This window comes from Bufo gargarizans, chromosome 1 (assembly GCF_014858855.1).
Source record: "Bufo gargarizans isolate SCDJY-AF-19 chromosome 1, ASM1485885v1, whole genome shotgun sequence".
Taxonomy (NCBI): Eukaryota; Metazoa; Chordata; class Amphibia; order Anura; family Bufonidae; genus Bufo; species Bufo gargarizans.
Genome location: NC_058080.1, coordinates 280,049,717 through 280,074,560, shown reverse-complemented (window position 1 = coordinate 280,074,560; position 24,844 = coordinate 280,049,717). Strand labels below are relative to the sequence as shown.

The 24,844-nt window shown below is 41.3% G+C and overlaps 1 protein-coding gene across 5 annotated transcripts in view; it reads right to left on the bottom strand.

Moving 5' to 3' along the window:
* The window catches only part of MAPK10 (mitogen-activated protein kinase 10), a 162,203-nt gene that overhangs the window by 72,582 nt on the left and 64,777 nt on the right, over nt 1-24,844 (bottom strand). For 3 of the 5 annotated variants that reach the window (XM_044278117.1, XM_044278090.1, XM_044278100.1), the window contains exon 7: nt 13,782-13,853. The exons of 1 other annotated variant lie outside the window; for it this stretch is intronic. In XM_044278117.1, coding sequence (XP_044134052.1) covers nt 13,782-13,853 — 72 coding nt within the window. Of the gene's footprint in view, nt 1-179; nt 252-13,781; nt 13,854-24,844 lie in introns of all 5 variants that reach the window. One more of the 5 variants, XM_044278109.1, reaches the window with a different exon arrangement.

The following is a 24,844-nucleotide window of genomic DNA, read 5'->3' as shown; positions in this document are numbered from 1 at the left end:
CTTGATTTCATGAATTGCTGCATTATGGTGGTGGACGTCAGGAAAGCTATGATGAAGGTGAGATACACTTAGGAGACACTGGGGAGTGTTCACATGGATTCTTCTGTGCTAGTCTGTTTGTTTTAGTTCTAGCAATGCAGATGATGGTCAGAATTTTTTATTTTTGTATGGAAGGATACGATCAGTGCCGGGAAACAACACAGCACCTTTAATCATTTCTCCCATGATGCACCCCACAGACCACATGTCAACTGAAAACATAAAAATAAGGGAATGAAGAAACAGCAACAAGTCAACAAAAAAACAATGCATATGAAGGTTCATCATGTAACGGGAGAACACACAGCTAGGAGGCAGCACTTTTTCTTTCATATTTTTTTTTTTTTGCCCCACACAAAAAAGTATTGTGTACGGGGTTGGAGATTACGAGGCAATTAAACTAAAGCTTTTAACTTCAGCTTCATGTATTTATTTTTCTAAAGAGGTATTACAACCAAAATTATTCATCACCTACAAATTGCTAGCCCTTTTGTGTAACTCCTTTAGATGAAGGGAAGCACTCCTCTCTGCCTTCGTGTGGCAATGGTGGGGGTATAGGTAGAGGAACAAGGTCCCCTCGTCTTTTGATCATTGAGGGTCAGAAATGATATTCATTACCAACCCAGATGATAAAAGTTTTTGGCTGAAATACCCTTCATATCCATTATTATGAGCACAATATTATTATAAGTCCCGGGCGCCGTGTTCAGCGGTGATCTGCTGCCAGTGTTTCCTTTCAGCCCACGGCACAGCATGCTTGCTGCTTGTTTCCTGCATCACTTCCTGTGCTTTATGGGTTGGATCATGTGACCTCGCTGACCAATCCTAGCCCTTCTGCACATATATAAGTGGCTAAGCCCCCTTCCAAGATGCACCAGTGTCAAGGTCCTTGTGTCTTGTTAAGGTTCCTGATAGCTGCTGGTATACACATATATAGCAATGCCAAGAATGGCCTAGACCTATCTTGACCCAGGTTTAAAGTGTGTATTAAAACTTCACTTTTAATTTGACATAATGATAAAATGGCTGTTAGCTATAACAAACAATTAAAAACACTTTGTTTCTCCCCCTAAAGAGTTGATGACTTAGGGCACATCTCCCTACCCCCTGGCAGCAACTATCTTCTATTCACCACAACAATATCTGCAGAGATTGAATATAGGGCAATGTGGATGGACTAATGTAAGCAAACTACCTGTAGATGCCTGCAAAAACTGATTTAGGCTACTTTCACACCTGCGTTTAGGTGCGGATCTGTCTGGTATCTGCACAGACGGATCCGCACCTATAATACAAACGCTTAGATCTGTTCAGAACAGATCAGTTTGCATTACCATGAGCAAGCAGCGTTCGGGTGTCTGCCTGCTGAGCAGAGCGGAGGACAAACGGTGCCAGACTGATGCATTCTGAGAAGATCCGCATCCACTCAGAATGCATTATGGCAGTATGGATCCGTTCGGGGCCAATTGTGAGAGCCTTCCAACTGAACTCACAAACTAGTGAGTAAGTAGCCTAAGATATAATGTCACTAATGTTGGGAAAAAAAAAAGGAGGGAAATTTGATATCCTTCACCCACTGGTGCCAAATATATAAAAATGCTTTCTAGTATTGACTGCCAGCACAAACTGCATGACTGTGACTATCCCACCATGCCAACCATTAGCTGTCATCTATGTTTATTTGCTCACTAAACTGAAAACTAACCATAAATATGTATTCCAACTAAGATTGCCTCCCTAAACGGTCTATAAAAATTAGGAAAAGGTAAATCCTTCATTGAGTCCCTTTGGATGGAGACTATCCAAACGGTATATCCATTTAGTTTCTTCTTGTAGGAGGAGTGCATCCAGATCACCCCTCCTTATCCCCAGCGTCTGAACTCTTGTGAGGGACATCGTGCAATATATATGATACCCTTAGTTTTGCAATTGATAAACTGTCTAATCTGATATTCCTTTTGGTCCACAGGGTTGACAAATGTCCTAGATTTTTTGATGAACGGACAAAAAACACAGTCTCCACGGGGAAAGGTTCCAACAGTCCCCGACCTCAACCAAGTCACCTTTGGAGGTTGTGACTGAAAGAGACTATGGACCGAAATGTCCTTGAGATTTTTTCCCCTCCGGTAAGTGATACTGGGATGTTCAGTTGTAACCGTTCTAAGATCATTGTCAGCGCTCAACACCAGTGCCTTTTTAAGATCTGAAAAATCTGTTGATTTTGAGCATCAAAGATACCGATACATCTGATGACCTGTGTGGGGGGGAACGGCCGCTTCCGAAGTCAGCAAGTCCTCACGCCTCACACCCTTTGCGCGCAAAGGCCTTATGTAGGACCTTTTTGGGATATCCTCTAGCTCTAAACTTATTATACAGGTTATTACTTTCCTGTATAAAACTTGAATCCTCTGAGCAGTTCCTTAGCACCCTAATATATTGACCTATAGCTATCCCCTTTTTTAGGGGGTGTGGGTGGTATTCCAAAGCAACAGATTAATAGTTGCTGTAGGTTTTCGGTATATCTCAGTGAGGATGTGGCCATCAGGGTCCAAGGTAAGTCTGATATTCAAAAAAGTGAGAGTGTTGTTGTTGATTTCTGACATAAATCTCATTCCTTTATCATTAGAGTTGAGTGCCTCCATGAATTGGTGAAACGTGTCATGGGTCCCTTCCCAAAGGATAAGTACATCATCAATGTACCTACCCCAAAATAAAATGTGTTTGGTGTAATTATGTGGAAATCATTGGTGAAAACTATAGTGTCTTCCCACCACCCCAAAAACAAATTTGCATAATTAGGTGCACATTTACTGCCCATAGCGGTCCCGACTAGTTGTAAATAGAAGTGTCCATCAAAAATAAAAAAGTTGTGAGTAAGAAGAAAGTGTGATAGGGTTAAACCTATTGTGCCCGAGAAAAAGTGTACTTTTAGTGGAAATGTAGTGTCCCACTATGTAAATGTGGGCACTACTCAAGGGTCAATTGGGTCATGTTGTTCCCCACCTTTTGTGAAACATGGTCATTGTATTTTGTATTGCATTTTAATGTGTGATTGTTATGTTATCTCCTGTGTACCAGGCCTGTTAGGGGTGTAGCCCCTCCTCTTAGGCAGTAGAGGGAGCTAGGGAACCCCCTAGTATATATATATATAGTCAGGTCCAGTTCAGGAGAAGTTCGTTGGAGTTGGTGTGTGTAGTTAGAAGCCAGTGTGCACTTTAGCTAGAGGTTAGCTGAAGATCAGCTTCTAACATGCAGCTAGATAGCCCAGGTTTCTAGCTTGCACCAAGGAGAAGAGGTTGCCTCCTGAAGTACCCTGCAACGTGTCAAGTACAGAGCAGAGGCAGTTTTATCCAGCCAAGTAGAGAGCTGAAGGATATTTACAGCAAGAGGATTTATACCAGAGGAAGGTTTCCCTACCCAAGGATAAAGCCAGCTATAGGGCATACGGGCCTTGGAGAAAGCCAGACAGGAGCTGAAGAAAGTACAGCCTGATCTGTGAGTGTTTATTCCCCCTGAGTATCTTGCAAAGACTTTGCCTGCCATATATGTGAAGCCTGCCTGTTATCAAGACCCTGCATGTGGAACCAACTGAAACCTGTATATAGTTGAACTGTTCAGTAAAAAGGAGTTCTGGTTCACTACAACTATGTGTACCTCAATTATTCCTACAATAAATTAGTGTGCCACCGTTACCGGCACTGGCGTCACGAACTATAAGCGATCTTGCCAACGGCACACTAAACCTACAACACCCAGGGCACCTCACCTACCACCAAGCCTGGCCCCTATACCCAGAGAGTGCCCCAGAAGATCTATGTGCCAGCCTCTACATCACTGCTGTACGCCTGCCCAGGGTATATTAAAAACTGGTAATACCAATAGCAACCCTCGGTCGGTACCCTGTGACCTCATAATCGCTCACCTTGCAGGACTGGCGTATTGCACAAAGAAATGAGGAAACTGCCTGTAGGAATGAGATTCACGTCAGAAATCAACGACAACACTCTCACTTTTTGGATGTCAGACTTACCTTGGACCCTTGTGGCCACATCCTCACTGATACCGAAAACCTACAGCAACTATTAATCTGTTGCACTGGAATAGTCACCACCCACACCCCCTAAAAAAGGGGATAGCTATAGGCCAATATATTAGGGTGCGCAGGAACTGCTCAGATGATTCACGTTTTATACAAGAAAGTAATAACCTATATAATAAGTTTAGAGCTAGAGGATATCCCAAAAAGGTCCTACATAGGGCCTTTGCGCGCGCAAAGGGTGCGAGGCGTGAGGACTTGCTGACTACGAAACCTTTCATTCAATATAGCACGGTTTTTTGAGCTAGGTGGTGCGCTTAGCAGCGTGTGTGCAGTGTGTGAATGCGTCTTGACAGCTACTGACGTAGTGTCAGACAAGTGTGCTGTGCTGTGAACGTTTGTGTGTAGGAGCAGTTACCTATTTCAGTTTTTGCAGGCATCTACAGGTAGTTTGCTTACATTAGTCCATCCACACATTGCCCCCCTATGTTCAAGCTCTGCAGATATTGTTGTGGTGAATAGGAGATAGTGCACATCTCCCTCACCCTGGCAGCAACTAAGTCGTCAACTCTTTGGGGTAGAAATAAAGTGTTTTAATTGTTTGTTATGGCTCACAGCCATTTTATCATTATGTCGAATTAAAAGTGAAGTTTTATTACACACTTTATACCTGGGTCAAGATAGGTCTAGGTCATTCTTGGCATTAATATATAGGTGTATACAAATACCTTTACCCTGGTTAGGTCCCCCCCCCCCCCTTTTGTAAATGATATCTGCTTGTGTTCCTGGACTCTGCTACCTGTTTGATCCCTGCCTGCTTGCCTTGACTCTCCTGTTGCCCATCCGGATTGCCTAACCTGTACCTGTGCTGCCTGCCCTGACCTGTTGCCTGTATGACTTCACCTCTGCCTCATCCTTCGGCCCTGAACTATTGCTCCTAGTTACAACTCAGCCTGCTGACAACGCCTGTACATCTGGTACCCCGCTCTGGTACCTACTGGTCCGCCCGGACCAGCTGCCTTGTGTGCCAATCCTCCTCAAGAGATAGCGACCTGGTGTTCCCCTCGGGAAAGTCTATCCCCACCATCGGGGGTACTGTGAAGATCGAGGGGTTCACTTAGACAACGCCCTTAGAGGAGGTAGAACACGTGGCACAGTGGGTTCACACCCGCTGTTTCATGACACTAGCCATACAACCATAAACATTTTAAAAAATTTCCTAACACAACTGGAAGGTAAATGTTCAGCTTATTTTGCATCAACCTTATAGTCTGATATAGCCTTAAAGGGGTTTACAGGTTTTACAGTAGTTTAATGATGATCCATAGCTTAGGGAAGGCCACCATTGTGTGAATAGTGAAGGATCTCATTTCTGAGACCCCATCAATTAGTGGGTACTCATGTCGAATCCAAATGTGTGCAGCTTTGTCTGGTACTGAAGCTCAGCTCTAAGTGGATGGCACTGAGCTATGGCTTAACTGCAGTACAAGAGACAAATATTAGAGAATTTCTATCTCAGTACTGCAGTGAAGTTGTTGGTGTACCAATGCCCCTCTGTCATACTGTGAGTGTGGCAAAAATGAGACTACCAATGTTTACACATTGATGATCTATGCTAGAAAAAGCCTTACCAATCTTAAAGGGAACCTGTCACCGGGATTTTGTGTATAGAGCTGAGGACATGGGTTGCTAGATGGCCGCTAGCACATCCGCAACACCCAGTCCCCATAGCTCTGTGTGCTTTTATTGTGTAAAAAAAAACGATTTGATACATATGCAAATTAACCTGAGATGAGTCCTGTCCCTGATTCATCTCATGTAGAGGACTTGTCTCAGGTTAATTTGCATATGTATCAAATCTATTTTTTTACACAATAAAAGCACACAGAGCTATGGGGACTAGGTATTGTGGATGTGCTAGCGGCCATCTAGCAACCCATGTCCTCAGCTCTATACACAAAATCCCGGTGACAGGTTCCCTTTAAATAAAAATAAAAAAATCATTGTGCAAATTGTACTTAACCAAAAACATGGCAAATAGAAACTTGTCCGCAACTCTGAAGACTAAGAAAATATAAGATAATTACAGACATATGCAATATTCTTAGACAGGTTATCTGGGGGGAAGGGGGGGTTATTAGAAAAAAAAACATAAAAAATAAACTTGTTAAATTAATCTTTTATCACATGTAGGATATAAACAAAAATACTTTAAATAACATTTTATGTTCCAGATAAAAATGTTTGAGCCATGTGGATTTTATAATACTTAAATGTAATCTATTTGTTCGGTATATTGTAAGGCAGTGTAAAACTAGTGAATTATCAGTATAGATTACCGTACGAGTTATAAAACACAACCGATTTTACCTGCAGGCAAATGTGTAAATACAGTATTCCTCACCCTATACAGTATATTCAAGTCACAGAACAATATATTCAGCTTTACTTTAGAACCCCTTTCCTTACCCTCTAAGATTAAATCTCATAAGTCACAAACATGAATCATAGTTTTGATTGGAAGCCATTTTATTAGACCGTGAATAAAACTTTGCACAAGCAATGAGTGGGGTTGATGATAAAGTTCTACTCTCTTTCACAAATCAACAAAATGGAATTGAAGCTGGAGGGAGAAACTGATGGAAAATCATCCCACAAAAAAACTCCAGGGGGAAATGTATTATGTGTAACTGTCATTTTGGTTTATCTTTGATATTGTGTAGGGGCAGGGATGTTAAGCATTTTTGTAATATACTTTATTAGGTAAATGTGTTTCTTTTTACTAGAAAATAGCATGTAAAGAGCCTCTTTACAACAGGGGGTTTATTTTCAGAGTCTACGGTATGCTGAAGACGACTATGTTGAACATACAAAAGTGGGCTTTTCAGCCTGCCTCTTATCTCCCTAACCCAGCCCCTGGCTATATGTAGCCTGCTTGTGCCTGTGCCTATCTGACTTGCTGCCGGCACTGATCCTTTATCGCTCTTCTCTGTTAGTTAGTAAGTTCAGGGAAGAGAGAGGAGAACAGGATTACCAGTGCTTAGTACTAACAGTAAGTGTAATATGATCCAGTATAAAAACATAAAACTGTCATACAAAAGTCTAATATTCTGCAGCAAACTGTATGCCTTTTTGGCTTTCTCCACCGCCTTTGCCACTGTTACAAAAAGTAGGCGTGGTGTGGGTGGGAAGAGATAGGTGGGACCTCCAGAGCCTGACTTACTTAAGATTTGCACCAAAAACGAATGCACTTTACACCTGAAATATACGCCAGCACCTTTCATTTCCTGGCATGTGAAATTACAAAAACTGCGGCAGAATTCCAGTGCATCATACTGTATATGCCAACAGGGTTTGTTATTAGGACTAGAGTAGGAAACGGCAGTCTTAATACATTCCAGTATGCATACACGGTCAGGTTACAACACTATCCTGATATGTTCTGACTAATTCGTTCCAAAATCTATCAATATCAAATGAATTGAATTAATTTAAACTAAACTTTGTATAATGCTAGTTCTGCCACCAGTAGGGATACCATTAATGAAATGTTACTGCTGGTGTTTCAGTGCTATCTACCTGAGTGATACATGCTTGCTTCTTTCTAGTCCTCGTTCTTATCATAACCTTCATGCTTTGATATATTTGATGCTGCTGTCCTAATGTTGTCATCTGACTAACCCTCTGCAAGTGGATTCAAAATGATGTGTTTCTCCAGAGATAACGATGGTGACACCTGACTCATCTGGTCTATGGTAAAAAGTGAATCGCACAATGTAATGGGCTGTTTCCTTGAATGCCTATTCCAAACCAGAGTTTTCTTATAACTTTCCAGTTTTCCAGTACCTGCATGCTTTTGACTGTGTACTACCAAATGGCCGTTGTCTTTATGAAACATGATGACTGAAGTTTTTTCTCTACATTTTCTGGCCACCTGAATGTTGGAGCCTACAGATTTCTCAAGGAGGCCCACAGTGTAAGCACAGATCTGTATTCATGGTGACTTGGTGGCAATCAAGCTAATGTTATTGATCTACTTCATTTCTGGAATTACATTTCTGCAAGAAGTGGATTTTTATTAATGAGCAGGAGTCTCTCTCGGGATATTGTTTGCTGTCAGAATCCTCCATTTACGGAGTCCTGCTTAACAAATAAAGCTCTGAATATTATACATATATAGCTGCAAAATCAATTTGCTACAGCGCTGGATGACTGCTGAGACATTACACGTTGGAATCAATAAAAGAGGCAGACTTTGCTTTTGCTGGGCTCTAATTGTCACACTGTTATTCATATTGTAAAAAGAGGATGAACATAAAACGCAGTATGGAGATATGGGAGCACGGCGGGGGTTCATAATTTCTAGTCCTATGTTGCTAGTGGCGGTTTAAATGTTAGGGTTCAACATTTACTTATTCAATATTTTATTTACTACAGTAAAAAATGGGTCATACAGGTTCCCTTGAAATTGTACTGTATATGCAGGGGCAATAAGTCAATGACCTGGATGATGGGTGTGATGCTTTTCCCTGCAATAGAGCTATACTGTATTTATAAAGCAAGGGCAAAAGACCATAACATATCCTCCATAGAAAAAAAGACTACCTGCTAAATGGGCTGCTATACATATAGCTATATATACAGCTGGTCAGCTATTATTAATCACACGTATCTGCAGATATCATAGCCTGAGATGGGGAAAGGTTTCTTGCCATGTTGCTGCCCATTCTGTATAGTAATCACACATTGCAGTTTTGGTGTCCCATTTGAACTCATATACTTAACTGTAGGTTCACACCTCCTTTTAACTAATCTTGCTGGCGCCAGCCAGAGTTCACAGGATCCAGCCTAGCCTGATACTGCCATTCACCGACTGTGCCCATTGGTCATCTAATGGGATCCGGACGCTTTCCGCCATAAGTGCCGGTTTTCAGCCAGACAAAAACTGTTGCATGCATGTTTCTTACCAGTAAAGCCTGCCCGATCAGTTAAATGGAGGTGGGAACCTACTCTTAGCCAAAACTAGGACTGGAACTAAAAATCAGGATAAGAATCTTTCTTTCATATTTCTCATTTGAACTTTTTACCTGGTCTTCCCCAAACAAACCAACTATCCACTGTACCAAACATACATTGTGAATGAGCCACATTGTTATTCCAGCATGACTGACTGGCTAATTGCTAAAGATTCACTGTCTTGCTACTACACCTTTTCAGTGAGGTTTTTGGGAAGAAAATATCTAACAACTAGAATTGCCACTAAACTGTAAAGAGAAAAGGAGTAAGGGGGAGCTCACATCTGCGTTGGAGGCTCCATTCGCAGCCTCCACTGCAGCGCTCACTGTGTCATGGCCTCTTCAAGAAGCTGATGGGTGGGGGTGCCAGGAGTCAGACCCCCACTGATCAGATATTGATGACCTATCCTGAGAATAGGCCATCGATGCCAAAAGCCCTTCTAGGGAACATATGCATAGATCTGAAAACTAGCCAGATGTTTCACTATTGGGAAATGTTACAAAAAGATCTACATAAAAGGAAGTTTACTGTCCAGTTATTGCCTAAATGCCATACTAAAGCCCAAATTCCTGCTGCTCCTCTGCTGAGTGGATTTAGTTAACACATTTGCAATTTGTTTCCGACTGTGGGGCAACTTGTGTCGTTAGAAATATTATTATTATTATTAATTATTAAAGCGCCATTCATTCCATAGCGCTGTACATATGAAAAGGGGTATACATACATAATACACACAATTGCACTAATCATAAACAAGACGAGTTACAAACTGGTACAGAAGGAGAGAGGGCCTGGTATAGTATACATGTGTGTCTATAATAGAAATACTAATATACAAATACACATTGTACAACTAATATTACAATATTAGAAACAAGTCTTTCAGCACTTTTGATTAAACTGCTGACAGCAATAGGTGGGGGTTGGGGAGAACAGTACAAACATACCTTTTGTAGAGTATTGATTCTGCTCTTTAAATGCAGGGGAGGCGGAGCTCCACTGTGATGTGTTCTTAGCTCTCTGCATTGAGCTGCTTCAAAGCTCCTCCCCCTGCTCTGAGTGACAGCTGTCCAGCATCCAATCAGCAGACCACTACATCTCACACTCAGAGGAGAGGGGAGGGGCTATGAAGCAGTTCACAGTGAAGCCCCACCTTGTGAAAAAACTACTCCTGATAAAAACTCCACAAAAGATGTTTTTGTACTCCTCCTCCTGCCACTACCTAGTGCTGTCAGCAGTTTAGCATGAAAAAAAAACTGCTGACAGATTCCATAAAAAAAAAAAAAAATTGCTCTTGTAACTATACTGGTCTCATTTTGCCTGTAGTCAAGGGTATATTTACAGGACTGAGAGCAATGGCAATTGTTCTGTACATAAGTGACCACCCTATTTTTACCATAATGCATGATGTAATGACTCAACCATGTTAACTACCTGGCTAACTCGATATGCCTTAATTTGGACTTTATGTGCATATCACAAGCATGATAATGGTTAAATTACAGCGTTGGAGTGAGAACACAATGTGAGAAATGGTTATACAATTGCACAGTGGAATTTAGAATCGACTGTGGTTGCTGAATAGAACCTATAAGTAAGCCAAGCTGCAAGCATCAAAGTGAAAAACAAGATGTAGCATCTGCGCAGTCACGATCTCCTCTATTGCTGATGTGCGTTTGAATTTGAGGGCAACTTGGAAAGCACATCATGAATAATGAAAAATTACATGTAATACCCAGAAATAAGCAATGAACACATGCACATACTCCAGATCCATATTACTTTTTTTTCTCTTTATGTTCTAATTATTTGCAGCTATCAACTATACATACCTTCCAACCTAGTGCTCTGTGATTGTGACTATTACACGCAAATTAATGATGCTAAGAATGATTGATATTCTGAGGAAATCTGAGTTATGCTTTCTCTGACCTGCTGAGGAAGAAAAAGTTAGAGAGTAGCACTGCCCATAATCTAAGAAACACTTAATACAGAAGGAGGCAAACTCTCCTTTACACTGCTCGATTGAGCAGACGATTGTCGAGAAAGATGCGTTACTTCCTGACAATTGCCTGGTAGTCAGTGGAGGCGACCACTGCATTTATATTCAGCGATCATCTCCACAGTATGGGGAGGAGCGATCTCTAATACCATCATTCATGAGTGATGTTTAGACGGCACAATCTGCAACAGGCAAACCATGATTTACATGTCCACATGAACTATACTATTACCCCATGAACTGGCATTACACTCGTTCATCGGGTAATCAGCAATACCTTTACACCGGCAGATAATTGCTAACCAGTGTTCCTATGAACGCTTGTTAGAGATTATCTTCCTGATGTTCAAGTAGTGTAAAGAGGCCTTAAAGGGTACAGCCAGATGGCGCAACTGGCTACGTGTGGCCAAACCATGCTCAACCGTGAATAGAGCCAAAGCTTGCAAGAAGGCCTGCTAATCATTCAAGACCCTTGGTTGTATCACTCAAGCCAAAGGAAGAGTAAGCATAATTTCTCATGTGGCAAATACAGTGCAGATTTTCTGCCGTAGATTTAAATCCACGTCATGTCAATTTAGGCTGTGGCTATCCACTGTGTGGAATCCACAGGGAACCTACACTAAAATACACAACAAGTGCCCTAGAGGAAAATCCACTATATACCCCAAGACAGTAAACCAGCATGAACATTTAGCCTTTTGTATATTATACAGGGAGCTATCAGGAATATTCTAGACTACACAACCAGACTTTTAGGCTAGAGCTACATGACAACATTTGTCGCAGTAACGTCACACATTTTTGTAATTATAGTTTATGGTCTTGCATTGTGACATGTTGCGACTGCGACACAACAGTCACAAAAAAATCCAACTTGGATGGATTTTTGTGCAACTGTCGAGTAACAAATGTTGTTGTGTAGCAGTATCGAGGATGTCCAACCAACAAAGCTACACTGTTACAGGCAGTGGTCCAGACTACACAAGCAGATTGCCCTTATAGGGGGAGGTAAAGACTATACAGCTAGATTGCTATTATAGGAGGTGGTCCAGACTACACAACTAAATTACTGTTAAAGGTGGAGGTCCAAAGTACACAATCAGGCTGCTGTTATAGGGGGTGGTCTAGACTACACAAATAGACTGCTATTATAGAAAATCATCCAGGCTACGCCACCAGGCTACTATTATAGGGGGAGGTCCAGGCAACTATTATAGGGGGAGGTCCAGGCTACTCTTATAGGGGGAGGTCCAGGCTACTCTTCTAGGTAGAGGTCCAGGCTACTCTTCTAGATAGAGGTCCAGGCTACTCTTATAGGTAGCGGTCCAGGCTACTCTTATAGGTGGAGGTCCAGGCTACTCTTATAGGTAGAGGTCAAGGCTACTCTTATAGGTGGAGGTCCAGGCTATCCTTATAGATGGAGGTCCAGGCTACTCTTATAGGTGGAGGTCCAGGCTACTCTTATAGGTGGAGGTCCTGGCTACTGTTATAAGGAAGGTCCAGGCTACTCTTATAGGTGGAGGTCCAGCCTACTCTTATAGGTGGAGGTACAGGCTACTCTTATAGGTGGAGGTACAGGCTACTCTTATAGGTAGAGGTACAGGCTACTCGTATAGGTGGAGGTACAGGCTACACTTATAGGTGGAGGTACAGGCTACTCTTATAGGTGGAGGTCCAGACTACTGTTAGAGGTGGAGGTCCAGGCTACTGTTAGAAGTGGAGGTCCAGGCAACTGTTATAGGTGGAGGTCCTGGCTACTGTTATAGGTGAAGGTCCAGGCTACTGTTATAGGTGGAGGTCCAGGCTACTGTTATAGGGGAGGTTCAGGCTACACAGACAGGCTGCTGATATAGGGGGTGGTCCAGACTACATAGCAAGACTGCTCTTATAGGGAATGATCCAGATTACACAACCAAAATGCTGTTACAGAGGTGGTCTAGACTACATACACAAATTACTATGGGCGGGTCAGACATAGTCAATGCAATGATCAGCTATAGAAGTTACTTTTACTGAAGGATTTCATTTGAGAGATGCATTGTGTAGTACCATCACCAAGGAAACTGCGCTGAAAATTATCGTTATAAAGCACTATACCCACTAAAATGTTATGCTATTATCTCTGCATTCACAGTTATGAAAAAGTACAGGCAAAACTGCAAAAAATTTCACTTGCTTGTTGGACTAAAATGTTTTCTATTGGCCGTCTCCTCTATTTATCAGACAAACTAGTACACAATTACACAAAAAAAGAAATAAAAAAGATCAAACATCCTTCAAGGTACCTATATAATGTAAACCTAAGATGAGATATTACATGTCAAGATTAGTAGGTCCTATGTTCTAAAACAAAGGATGACATTAGAAATTACAATACCCTGTAGTATATAGGCATACAAAGCTAATAACATGCAGTAGGGATCAGTACATGATGTTTTCATTGAGACACAATATTGGAAATGCTCATACACATAAAAATGTTACTTTTAATTCAATGATCAATCTACACCTGTATACTCATGGGTATGTAAAACAGAAAACGTTTTGCCTTATTAAATACAAAAAAAAAAATACAGAGAAGAGTTAGTAACAACAGATATGATGGTTATTAATCAGACATGTAAGCTAAGTAAGTTGGAAGGTATGTTTCCATGAATACACTGAAGCTCCAGAACAGTACAAGGATACAGTCCCTTCCTGGAAAGAGGATCTTGTGGCGGACCATTTCTCCCATAATGCATCCCACAGACCATATATCCACTAGAAGTGTAGAAACAAGGCCGTTAAGATATGGTAAGAGGAAAAGGCAAGGTTAGCTAGGAAGGTAAGCTCCTGAAGCATGTGGAATAAGTGCAGATTGAAATGCATACAAATCCAGTTATCCCCACCCCCACAAATTAAAGAAAAAAGCTCAAATAAAATTAGGAGCCTTTATGAAAAGTGACACACAAGACTCGAGGCCTTCTGCCTCATGTGGTCAGTCAGGACCTCTCTCTCTGGACCAGAACTGAAGGATCATTTGCATTGGGCACCACAGAATACTACATTTTATTGAAGGGGAAATGAGGCTGCATAGATGATTCAATCTAAGTGTAAAATGTTTTCCTAAATGTCTATATAGATTTTTATTATTCCAGATCACAAATTTTAGAAATAAGCTGGTTACCCTGTGCCACCGACTATGATCAACAAATATTTGTATTTAAAGAAGTTATATTTGCCTGAATAGGGCATTTCAAATAAATGATTATTGCATTACACATTAAAAATATTATAAGCTTTTTAAGTACTTTACATTTTTCTCACTAGTAGAGCCCCCTGCTATTTATTCTTCTGGCCCCCCTTCTCATGCATTCACAGGTACCACTTGGAACCGAAAGCTAGTTCGGTAAAAGGTTTTTAACAGTAGAAATTAATTTCTGAAGTTATTACCCCAAGTGTTGCGAGACTTCGCAAAGTAGTAACTTCGGCTCATAGAAGGCGATACATTTGTGCGGATCCGTCATGGACGCTCATTCCTAATATCTCATAGAGAAGCAGGCGAAATGGTTCAGACACCTTTAGTGCATTCATTCTTACTTTTAACCCCACAAACTTTTTACAAAACGTTGCATAAATCAATAGTACAAGTGATCATAAGATAATTTGTAATGTATGTTATGCAAAGATGTTTTACATTTATGAGGTGTTTCTCCTCTACCAGTCCCTTTTCTAATATGACTGTCCTTGAAAATGATGAAAAATACATCTTGGACAGCTGCTGCTCACTGAAGGATCAGATTACATCATCCCATACAAGTCTATGGGAAAAATAAGCAGGAAATGAGTGTGACACACACTTCAGTACTTCTCTGTAATGTTCCCCATGTTCCTGGGGTTGCTTCTGAGTGTGAGGAAGTTAGAAAGCAGATTATCCGTTACTTTTTGTGTGTAGTGGATGGGAGCTAGTCTCCACCTACCAGGTCTGAGAGAACTGCAAACTAGAGTTACAGTATTCACAGGAGAAAACTGCTAAAAAATACAAGATACAAGTCATATAATGGCCAGAAATAGAGCTATTCCTGATGTACATGCTGTACTATTAATTAATGCAAGGTTTGTTGAAACATTAGGTACATTGACATTTCTGATGGAGCATCCGTTAGGGGCCTCCAGCACAGAATTTGTTAAAAAACCCATTAGTGAGCATAAACTGCTGTACACGCACATGGCAGGGCTCAGAAGGGAAGGAGCACCATTTGGCTCTTGAGGACTAATTTGGTGATTTATATAGCAAAGGGTAACAAAAAAAAAAAAAAGAAATGACCACATTTTAGAAATCACCCATCTGTCGAAATCTCAAAGACTGCATTGGTATTCTACTGCAGTCTATGGTACAAGTTTTAAAAAAATACAAAAGACACATATATATTCAAAATTCATATCACCCTTTCCTAGTTGAGCATATGAAAATAATGTAAAAAAACCCCCCACATAATTGGTATCCAAAAATGTCAGAGCTGAATGCTGTAATGGGAAGAAAATGGCCGATTTGTTGAATTTTGTCACCTTACCCCCCTGCGCTCATTAGTGTAGGAGGACCAGGAAGTGGCAAATGCAGCACTCCCCGGGCTCTGTACTCACCACTTGCTGGTCCTCAGCAGTTCACTGTGCTGTGACTGAGCACAGCATGAGGACGTCAGCTCGCTGTGACCTCACGCTGTGCAGGTGTGCAGGTCACAGCACAGCACATGGAAGACTCAACTAGAAGAGTGTAGATGTGAGGAGAAGCGGCATTGTCCGGTGCCGGAGAAGTAAGTTAATTGTTAATTGTTTTTGTCTGCTCTGAGGTCTGCTTGGGGGGTCATTCACATGGGAAGTCTGAATGGGGGTTTCTTATTCACATTGGGGCTGTGATCTGAGGTCTGATTGGGGGTCTTATGGGGGTCTTATGAACATTGGGGGGTCTGAGCTGAGGTCTGATGAAAATTGGGGGTCTGAATGGGGTTCTAAGCTGAGGTCTGATGAAACATTTTTTTCTTATGTTCCTCCTATAAAACCTATTAAGCGTCTTATAAGGAAAAAATACAATATGCTGCTTTAATGTTTTACGACATTTACACAATAAAATCAATATTAAAAAGATTAATACTTTGCTTCACTATTTTCTACTATACTTTTTTTTCAACTTTTCTCTGAACAGAGCTGTGGGAGGGCTTATTTTTTGCAGGATGAGTTATCACTTTCATCGGTACTACTTTGGGGTACATGCAACTTTTTTATAGCTTTTTATTTAGTTTTTGACAGGCAGGATGAAGAAAAACACTGCAATTCCACCATTGTTTTCAGTTTTTTTTCAATACGCAGGAAAAAAAATCTTTATTCTGCTCGTCAGTATGATTACAGAGATACCAATTTTTTTATTTTCTGGCAATGGTGTAAAATGAGGACTTGTTTTTGTTTTTTTGTGACGAGTTGATATTTCATTGGTCTGTTCTGATATCATTTTTACCTTTTATACAGCATACACTCAACAGGGTAATGTGATATTTTTGTATTGTAGGCCATTATGGACAAGGTGATAGTATTTTTTTCAGGTTTTCAATAACAAGGGTGATTTATTTATTTATTTTACTTTTTTACTTTAGTCCCATTAGGGGACACTGACACTCCACCAATCCATGGCATTCCAGCTGCCAACAAAAGTATCAGATTTTGAAATCCAAACAGCCTAATTAGACATGAGCAAACCTTCTGTCTCTGAAAATTCTACCCAAACGAATCTGAAGGAATTCTGAGTCTACTGAATCAGAGTTTTTTTTTTAAAATAATTTGGGTCAAGTTTCCATTATAACAAATCAATTTGCTCATCTCTATGCCCAATCCTTTTCTCCACCAACAGATATAGGAGCTCCCCATACACATTAGATTGTGAGCAGGTCCTGCTGAAAGTTTGGATGACAACAGTCTATGTATCTGGTGACTTAACTAGAGAGAAGCCTTCAACTAAACCTACCATTCGCAACCAATGCTGTTGTACTGTCTTATAGCTGAACAACAATTCAGTATTCTATTTATCAAGCAAGAGTTAACGTTTGCTAACTGGAAAATGTTGATTGTAGTTGGTGACACACTTTCCACACCTCCCATTAACATCTCTATAAATACTGCTCAAATAACCTGGGTGATTATATAAAAGTACTTAACCACCTCCCGACCGCCTAACGCGCCGATGCGTCCGGGAGGTGGTTGATTTGTTCCTCCTGGACGCATCGGCGCGTCATCTCGCGATACCCGAGATTTCCTGTGTACGCGCGCACGCTGGCGCGCGCGCTCACAGGAGCAGAAGGTAAGTGAGTGGATCTCCAGCCTGCCAGCGGCGATCGCTCGCTGGCAGGCTGGAGATGTGATTTTTTTAACCCCTAACAGGTATATTAGACGCTGTTTTCATAACAGCGTCTAATATACCTACTACCTGGTCCTCTGGTGGTCCGTTTTGTTAGGATCGACCACCAGAGGACACAGGTAGGTCAGTGAAGTCGCACCAAACACTACACTCCACCCCCCACCCCCCCCCTGTCACTTATTAACCCCTTATAAACCCCTGATCACCCCATATAAACTCCCTGATCACCCCCCCTGTCATTGATCACCCCCCTGTCATTGATCACCCCCCTGTCAGGCTCCGTTCAGACGTCCGTATGATTTTTACGGATCCACAGATACATGGATCGGATCCGCAAAACACATACGGACGTCTGAATGGAGCCTTACAGGGGGGTGATCAATGACAGGCGGGTGATCACCTATATAGATTCTCTGATCACCCCCTGTCATTGATCACCCCCCTGTCATTGATCACCCCCCTGCAAGGCTCCATTCAGACGTCCGTATGATTTTTACGGATCCATGGATACATGGATCGGATCCGCAAAACACATGTGGATGTCTGAATGGAGCCTTACAGGGGGGTGATCAATGACAGGCGGGTGATCACCCATATAGATTCCCTGATCACCCCCCTGTCATTGATCACCCTCCTGCAAGGCTCCATTCAGACGTCCGTATGATTTTTACGGATCCATGGATACATGGATCGGATCCGCAAAACACATGCGGACGTCTGAATGGAGCCTTACAGGGGGATGATCAATGACAGGCGGGTGATCACCCATATAGATTCCCTGATCACCCCCTGTCATTGATCACCCCCTGTCATTGATCACCCCCCTGCAAGGCTCCATTCAGACGTCCGTATGATTTTTACGGATCCATGGATACATGGATCGGATCCGCAAAACACATGCGGACGTCTGAATGGAGCCTTACAGGGGGGTGATCATCCCATATACACTCCCTGATCACCCCCTGTCATTGATCACCCCCCTGTAAGGCTCCATTCAGACGTCCGCATGTGTTTTGCGGATCCGATCCATGTATCCATGGATCCGTAAAAATCATGCGGACGTCTGAATGGAGCCTTACCAGGGGGGTGATCAATGACAGGGGGTGATCACCCATATACACTCCCTGATCTCCCCCTGTCATTGATCACCCCCCTGTAAGGCTCCATTCAGACGCCCGCATGTGTTTTGCGGATCCGATCCATGTATCCATGGATCCGTAAAAATCATGCGGACGTCTGAATGGAGCCTTACCAGGGGGGTGATCAATGACAGGGGGTGATCACCCATATACACTCCCTGATCACCCCCTGTCATTGATCACCCCCCTGTAAGGCTCCATTCAGACGTCCGCATGTGTTTTTGCGGATCAGATCCATGTATCCATGGATCCGTAAAAATCATACGGACGTCTGAATGGAGTTTGACAGGGGGGGGTGATCAGTGACAGGGGGATGATCAATGACAGGGGGGTGATCAGGGAATCTATATGGGTGATCACCCCCCTGTCATTGATCACCCTCCCTGTAAGGCTCCATTCAGACATTTTTTTGGCTCAAGTTAGCGGAAATATATTTTTTTTTTGTTTGTTTTTTCTTACTAAGTCTCATATTCCACTAACTTGTGTCAAAAAATAAAATCTCACATGCACTCGCCATACCCCTCACGGAATCCAAATGCGTAAACATTTTTAGACATTTATATTCCAGACTTCTTCTCACGCTTTAGGGCCCCTAAAAAGCCAGGGCAGTATAAATACCCCACATGTGACCCCATTTCGGAAAGAAGACACCCCAAGGTATTCCGTGAGGGGCATATTGAGTCCATGAAAGATTGAAATTTTTGTCCTAAGTTAGCGGAAAGTGAGACTTTCTGAGAAAAAAACAAAAAAAAATCAATTTCCGCTAACTTATGCAAAAAGATAAAAATTCTATGAACTCGCCAGGCCCCTCATTGAATACCTTGGGGTGTCTTCTTTCCAAAGTGGGGTCACATGTGGGGTATTTATACTGCCCTGGCTTTTTAGGGGCCCTAAAGCGTGAGAAGAAGTCTGGGATCCAAATGTCTAAAAATGCCCTCCTAAAAGGAATTTGGGCACCTTTGCGCATCTAGGCTGCAAAAAAGTGTCACACATCTGGTATCGCCGTACTCAGGAGAAGTAGGGGAATGTGTTTTGGGGTGTCATTTTACATATACCCATGCTGGGTGAGAAAAATATCTTCATGTCAAAAAGTCAAATGCCAACTTTGTATAAAAAAATGGGAAAAGTTGTCTTTTGCCAAGATATTTCTCTCACCCAGCATGGGTATATGTAAAATGACACCCCAAAACACATTCCCCAACTTCTCCTGAGTACGGCGATACCAGATGTGTGACACTTTTTTGATGCCAAGGTGGGCAAAGGGGCACACATTCCAAAGTGCCCCTTTCGGATTTCGCAGGCCATTTTTTACACATTTTGATTGCAAGGTACTTCTCACACATTTGGGCCCCTAAATTGCCAGGGCAGTATAACTACGCCACAAGTGACCCCATTTTGGAAAGAAGACACCCCAAGGTATTCCGTGAGGGGCACGGCGAGTTCCTAGAATTTTTTATTTTTTGTCACAAGTTAGCGGAAATTGATGATTTTTCATTTTTTTCCTTTTTTCCTTACAAAGTCTCATATTCCACTAACTTGCGACAAAAAATAAAAAATTCTAGGAACTCGCCATGCCCCTCACGGAATATTTTGGGGTGTCTTCTTTCCAAAATGGGGTCACTTGTGGCGTAGTTATACTGCCCTGGCAATTTAGGGGCCCAAATGTGTGAGAAGTACCTTGCAATCAAAATGTGTAAAAAATGACCGGCGAAACCCGAAAGGTGCACTTTGGAATATGTGCCCCTTTGCCCACCTTGGCAGCAAAAAAGTGTGACACATCTGGTATCGCCGTACTCAGGAGAAGTTGGGGAATGTGTTTTGGGGTGTCATTTTACATATACCCATGCTGGGTGAGAAAAATATCTTGGTCAAATGCCAACTTTGTATAAAAATATGGGAAAAGTTGTCTTTTGCCAAGATATTTCTCTCACCCAGCATGGGTATATGTAAAATGACACCCCAAAACACATTGCCCAACTTCTCCTGAGTACGGCGATACCAGATGTGTGACACTTTTTTGATGCCAAGGTGGGCAAAGGGGCACATATTCCAAAGTGCACCTTTCGGATATCACCGGTCATTTTTTACAGATTTTGATTGCAAAGTACTTCTCACACATATGGGCCCCTAAATTGCCAGGGCAGTATAACTACCCCACAAGTGACCCCATTTTGGAAAGAAGACACCCCAAGGTATTCTGTGAGGGGCATGGTGAGTTCCTAGAATTTTTTATTTTTTGTCGCAAGTTAGTGGAATATGAGACTTTGTAAGAAAAAATAAAAAATCATCATCATTTTCCGCTAACTTGTGACAAAAAATAAAAAGTTCTATGAACTCACTATGCCCATCAGCAAATACCTTAGGGTGTCTACTTTCCGAAATGGGGTCATTTGTGGGGTTTTTCTACTGTTTGGGCATTGTAGAACCTCAGGAATCATGACAGGTGCTCAGAAAATCAGAGCTGTTTCAAAAAGCGGAAATTCACATTTTTGTACCATAGTTTGTAAACGCTATAACTTTTACCCAAACAATTTTTTTTTTGCCCAAACATTTTTTTTTCATCTAAGACATGTAGAACAATAAATTTGGCGAAAAATTTATATATGGATGTCGTTTTTTTTGCAAAATTTTACAGCTGAAAGTGAAAAATGTCATTTTTTTGCAAAAAAATCGTTACATTTTGATTAATAACAAAAAAAGTTAAAATGTCAGCAGCAATAAAATACCACCAAATGAAAGCTCTATTAGTGAGAAGAAAAGGAGGTAAAATTCATTTGGGTGGTAAGTTGCATGACCGAGCGATAAACGGTGAAAGGAGTGTAGTGCCGAAGTGTAAAAAGTGCTCTGGTCATGAAGGAGGTTTCAGCTAGCGGGGCTGAAGTGGTTAAAGGGGTTGTCTCATCATGGACAATGGGTGCATATTGCTAGGATATGCCCCCATTGTCTTATAGGCGCGGGTCCCACACTGGGACCTGCACCTATATTAAGAACGGAGCCCCGCAAGGTGGTGGCTGGAGGACTCCGGTCAAGCCACCACCAAGCCGGCTCCCCATAGAAGTGAACGGGGATGTGCAGCCTCCGCTCCCATTCATTTCTATGGGGGCGATAGAAATAGCCGAGCCAGCGCTCGGCTATTTTCGCCGGCCCCATAGAAAATGAATGGAGGGTGGCTGAGCATGCGCAGTGAGCCCTCCTTCACTTGCAGGGCTCTGTTCTCGATATAGGTCTGCACCTATAAGACAATGGGGTCAAACCCTAGCGATATGCGCCCAATGTCCATGATGTCCTTTAAAGTGTTTTTCCGGGATTTTAATATTGATGATCTGTGTGTATAGGAATAAACCGTCCCACAGAAGTGAATGGGGTTAACTTCTTGGCAGTGTCTGCTAGCTTTCTCGCATCCATGAAATTTGACAACTCTTATGGGTCTGGAAGGTCTCCCCCTTTTTTCCATGACATTCCAGGAAAGTTGGCAGGTATGGACTAACACACAGGGGAATTAATGCTTGTGTCATTGTCCTTCCACATATGTAAAGGGAGGAAGCCTAAGGGATAACTGGGGAAATGTCTTCAAAGCTATAATTTATGTAACAGTTAGGGATGGAAAAGTATGGGCCAAATCAAAGTCAAGAACGGAATGGCAGATAGAAGAGCAGGAGAAGGAGTCATAGAAATATAGCTGATTAGCACATAGAGTTTAGGGATAAGTGGTCTCGGGCATAAAGGCCAACTGTACAGTTTTGGTATAGTCCATAATGCAGACGAGGAATTAGAAGTTTTGTACATAGAAAAGGATGTAGCAGCTTTGCATTTGGCACATAGGGGAGCTAAGGAAGGAGCTATCTGTCCATAACAATTTAATGTATGGCATAAGTTGGAGTTTTCAAACTGGTGCCTGCTGAGGATAAGCGATAATGTTGATCACGGATATTTAACCCCTCAGATACTGTGGTCAATTGCAATCACAGTATCTGAGCAGTCTTTCTTCAGGGGAGCTCATCTACTGGGGCTCAAACATCTCCTCTGTGCCGAGATCAAGGGAGTCGTTCATAGTTAAATCATTGCACTTTATGGAAGAAATGATCACGTGTTCAAGGCCCCTAAGGGGAATGAAATAAAATAAAAAAAAGTTTAAAAAACTAAAATAAAAAAATAATGTCATACAATTCACATTTAAAGAAAAAAGGAAAATCATAAAGGCCAATTCACCATTTTTCTTTGCTTTACCTCCCAAAATACTGAATAAAATGTGAACAAAAAGTCACACACTGCAAAAATATAGATCGCCCCATAAGAAAAATAAACCCTCACAAGGCTCTGTAGGTGTAAATATAAAAAAGTTATAGGGTTTAGAATATGGCGATGCAAAGAAAAAAATCTTTTTTTTTTAAAGTTTTTATTTTGTTAAAACAGAAGAAAAATTATACAAATGTGGTGTTGCTATAGTCATACTGACCCATAAATTGAAGTTAACAGGTCAGTTTTACTTAATGGAACGCCATAAAAAATGAAACCCATAAAACTGTGTTGTTTTTTTTTTTCAAATCGTACACCATTTGGATTTTTTTCCAGCTTCCCACTACATTGTCTGCAATATTAATTCATGCCCTTAGAAATTATTACTTGTCCTGCAAATAAAAAGGCCCCATATAGCTATGTGAACAGAAGAATATAAAACTTATGACTCTGGGAAGGCCAGGAGTAATAAAACACTAAAATGAAAAAATGAAAAATCGCGGGATACTTAATAGGTTAAGAAAGCTAGGGAAGGAGTAATCTGGTACATGAGAAATATGAGGAGGAGATATTTGGGTATATAAAAAAAGTCTAGGAATTAGTAGTTTGGCACAAAAGGGTGCTGACAAAGCAGTAGCCTTATGACAAGATGGATGGACGGGCAACAACACAGCAGTTAGAAATATGTGGCAAGAGAGATGACATGAATCCTAAGGTAGATTAGCAGCAAATTAGATATTACAACAACGCCTTGAGGCAGCAAGGCCAGTTTCATAAAACATCATGGCTAAACAATATGAATCATAATCAGCTTTCAAACTAACGAAACCTCTGGATATCGAATATTGCATTTTTTTTTTTTCTTGTGAGTCAGTTTTCATAAATGCTCCTAAATTTACATAAAAAAAGCATATTATAACAACAAAATAGCAACTTAAACAAAATCCATTTGTATAAACACAAATGACCCATATTAGCAGATAGGTGAACAGATTGTAAATGCCACCTTGTAATTGTAAAGATGGGGATAAGGTAAGATCTACGAGGATGGAAATACTGAAGATGACAGTCAGAAAATAAGGCAATAAGCTTTAGTAACATGATGGATGGGAAAAGTTCTCAATAAAGACATGTCATTTTCTGAATTGAATTATAATGAATGTTATTAGACTAAAAAGAAGTGTGTTATAATGGAAAGACCAGAGCAATTTTCTATAAGATTACATTTTTATTTAGAATCCCATTATGGTGCTCGAAATATCTATGGCATGGTATTAAAAAAGGAGGCAACATAGATCTATAACAAATAATAATAACTGATGTAAACTAATTTTCATGCTGATATACACATCATCCTGTGTGTACACAGCATTGAAAGACAATGCACTAGTCCAATGACCAAGGGACCAGCATCCGATGCACTGAACTGGCATTTTAGCGTGTACATGTACAGAAACTTTCTAACAATGTACAACAAGGTTTCTACATTTCTAACAAGGTACATATGTAGTCCTACTATTATACGTCTGAAAATGTTGTATGCTATCCATATTAAACAAACCAGACCCTTCGTATCACCCTAGGTCTATACCTACCATCACTCTATATATGGGATTATCACACAAGAAACAGTATGGTCACGCTAAAGAAATTTAAAAATGCATTGATTTACTCAAAACCTAAAGTTAAAGAGCTGCAAATATTATAAAATAACAAAAGAACCACCAATTGGCTCCTAAAAGGAGTCTGCCAGCTGGATTATAGGCTATTATCTGCAGTACTGTATATGACTAGTACTGCTGAGAAGGCTCATTTCACACTTGCACTTATCGGATCAGGTAGGCTTTTTTGGCAGAGAATAGCCCGCCGGAGATCACCGGATTCCACCTACCTGGATACTGTCACTCTCCGCCACACCCCATTGACCAAAATGGGATCCGGCTAGTTTACTGCATAAGTGCTGGACAAAACCCGGCACTCAAGTGCTGAAA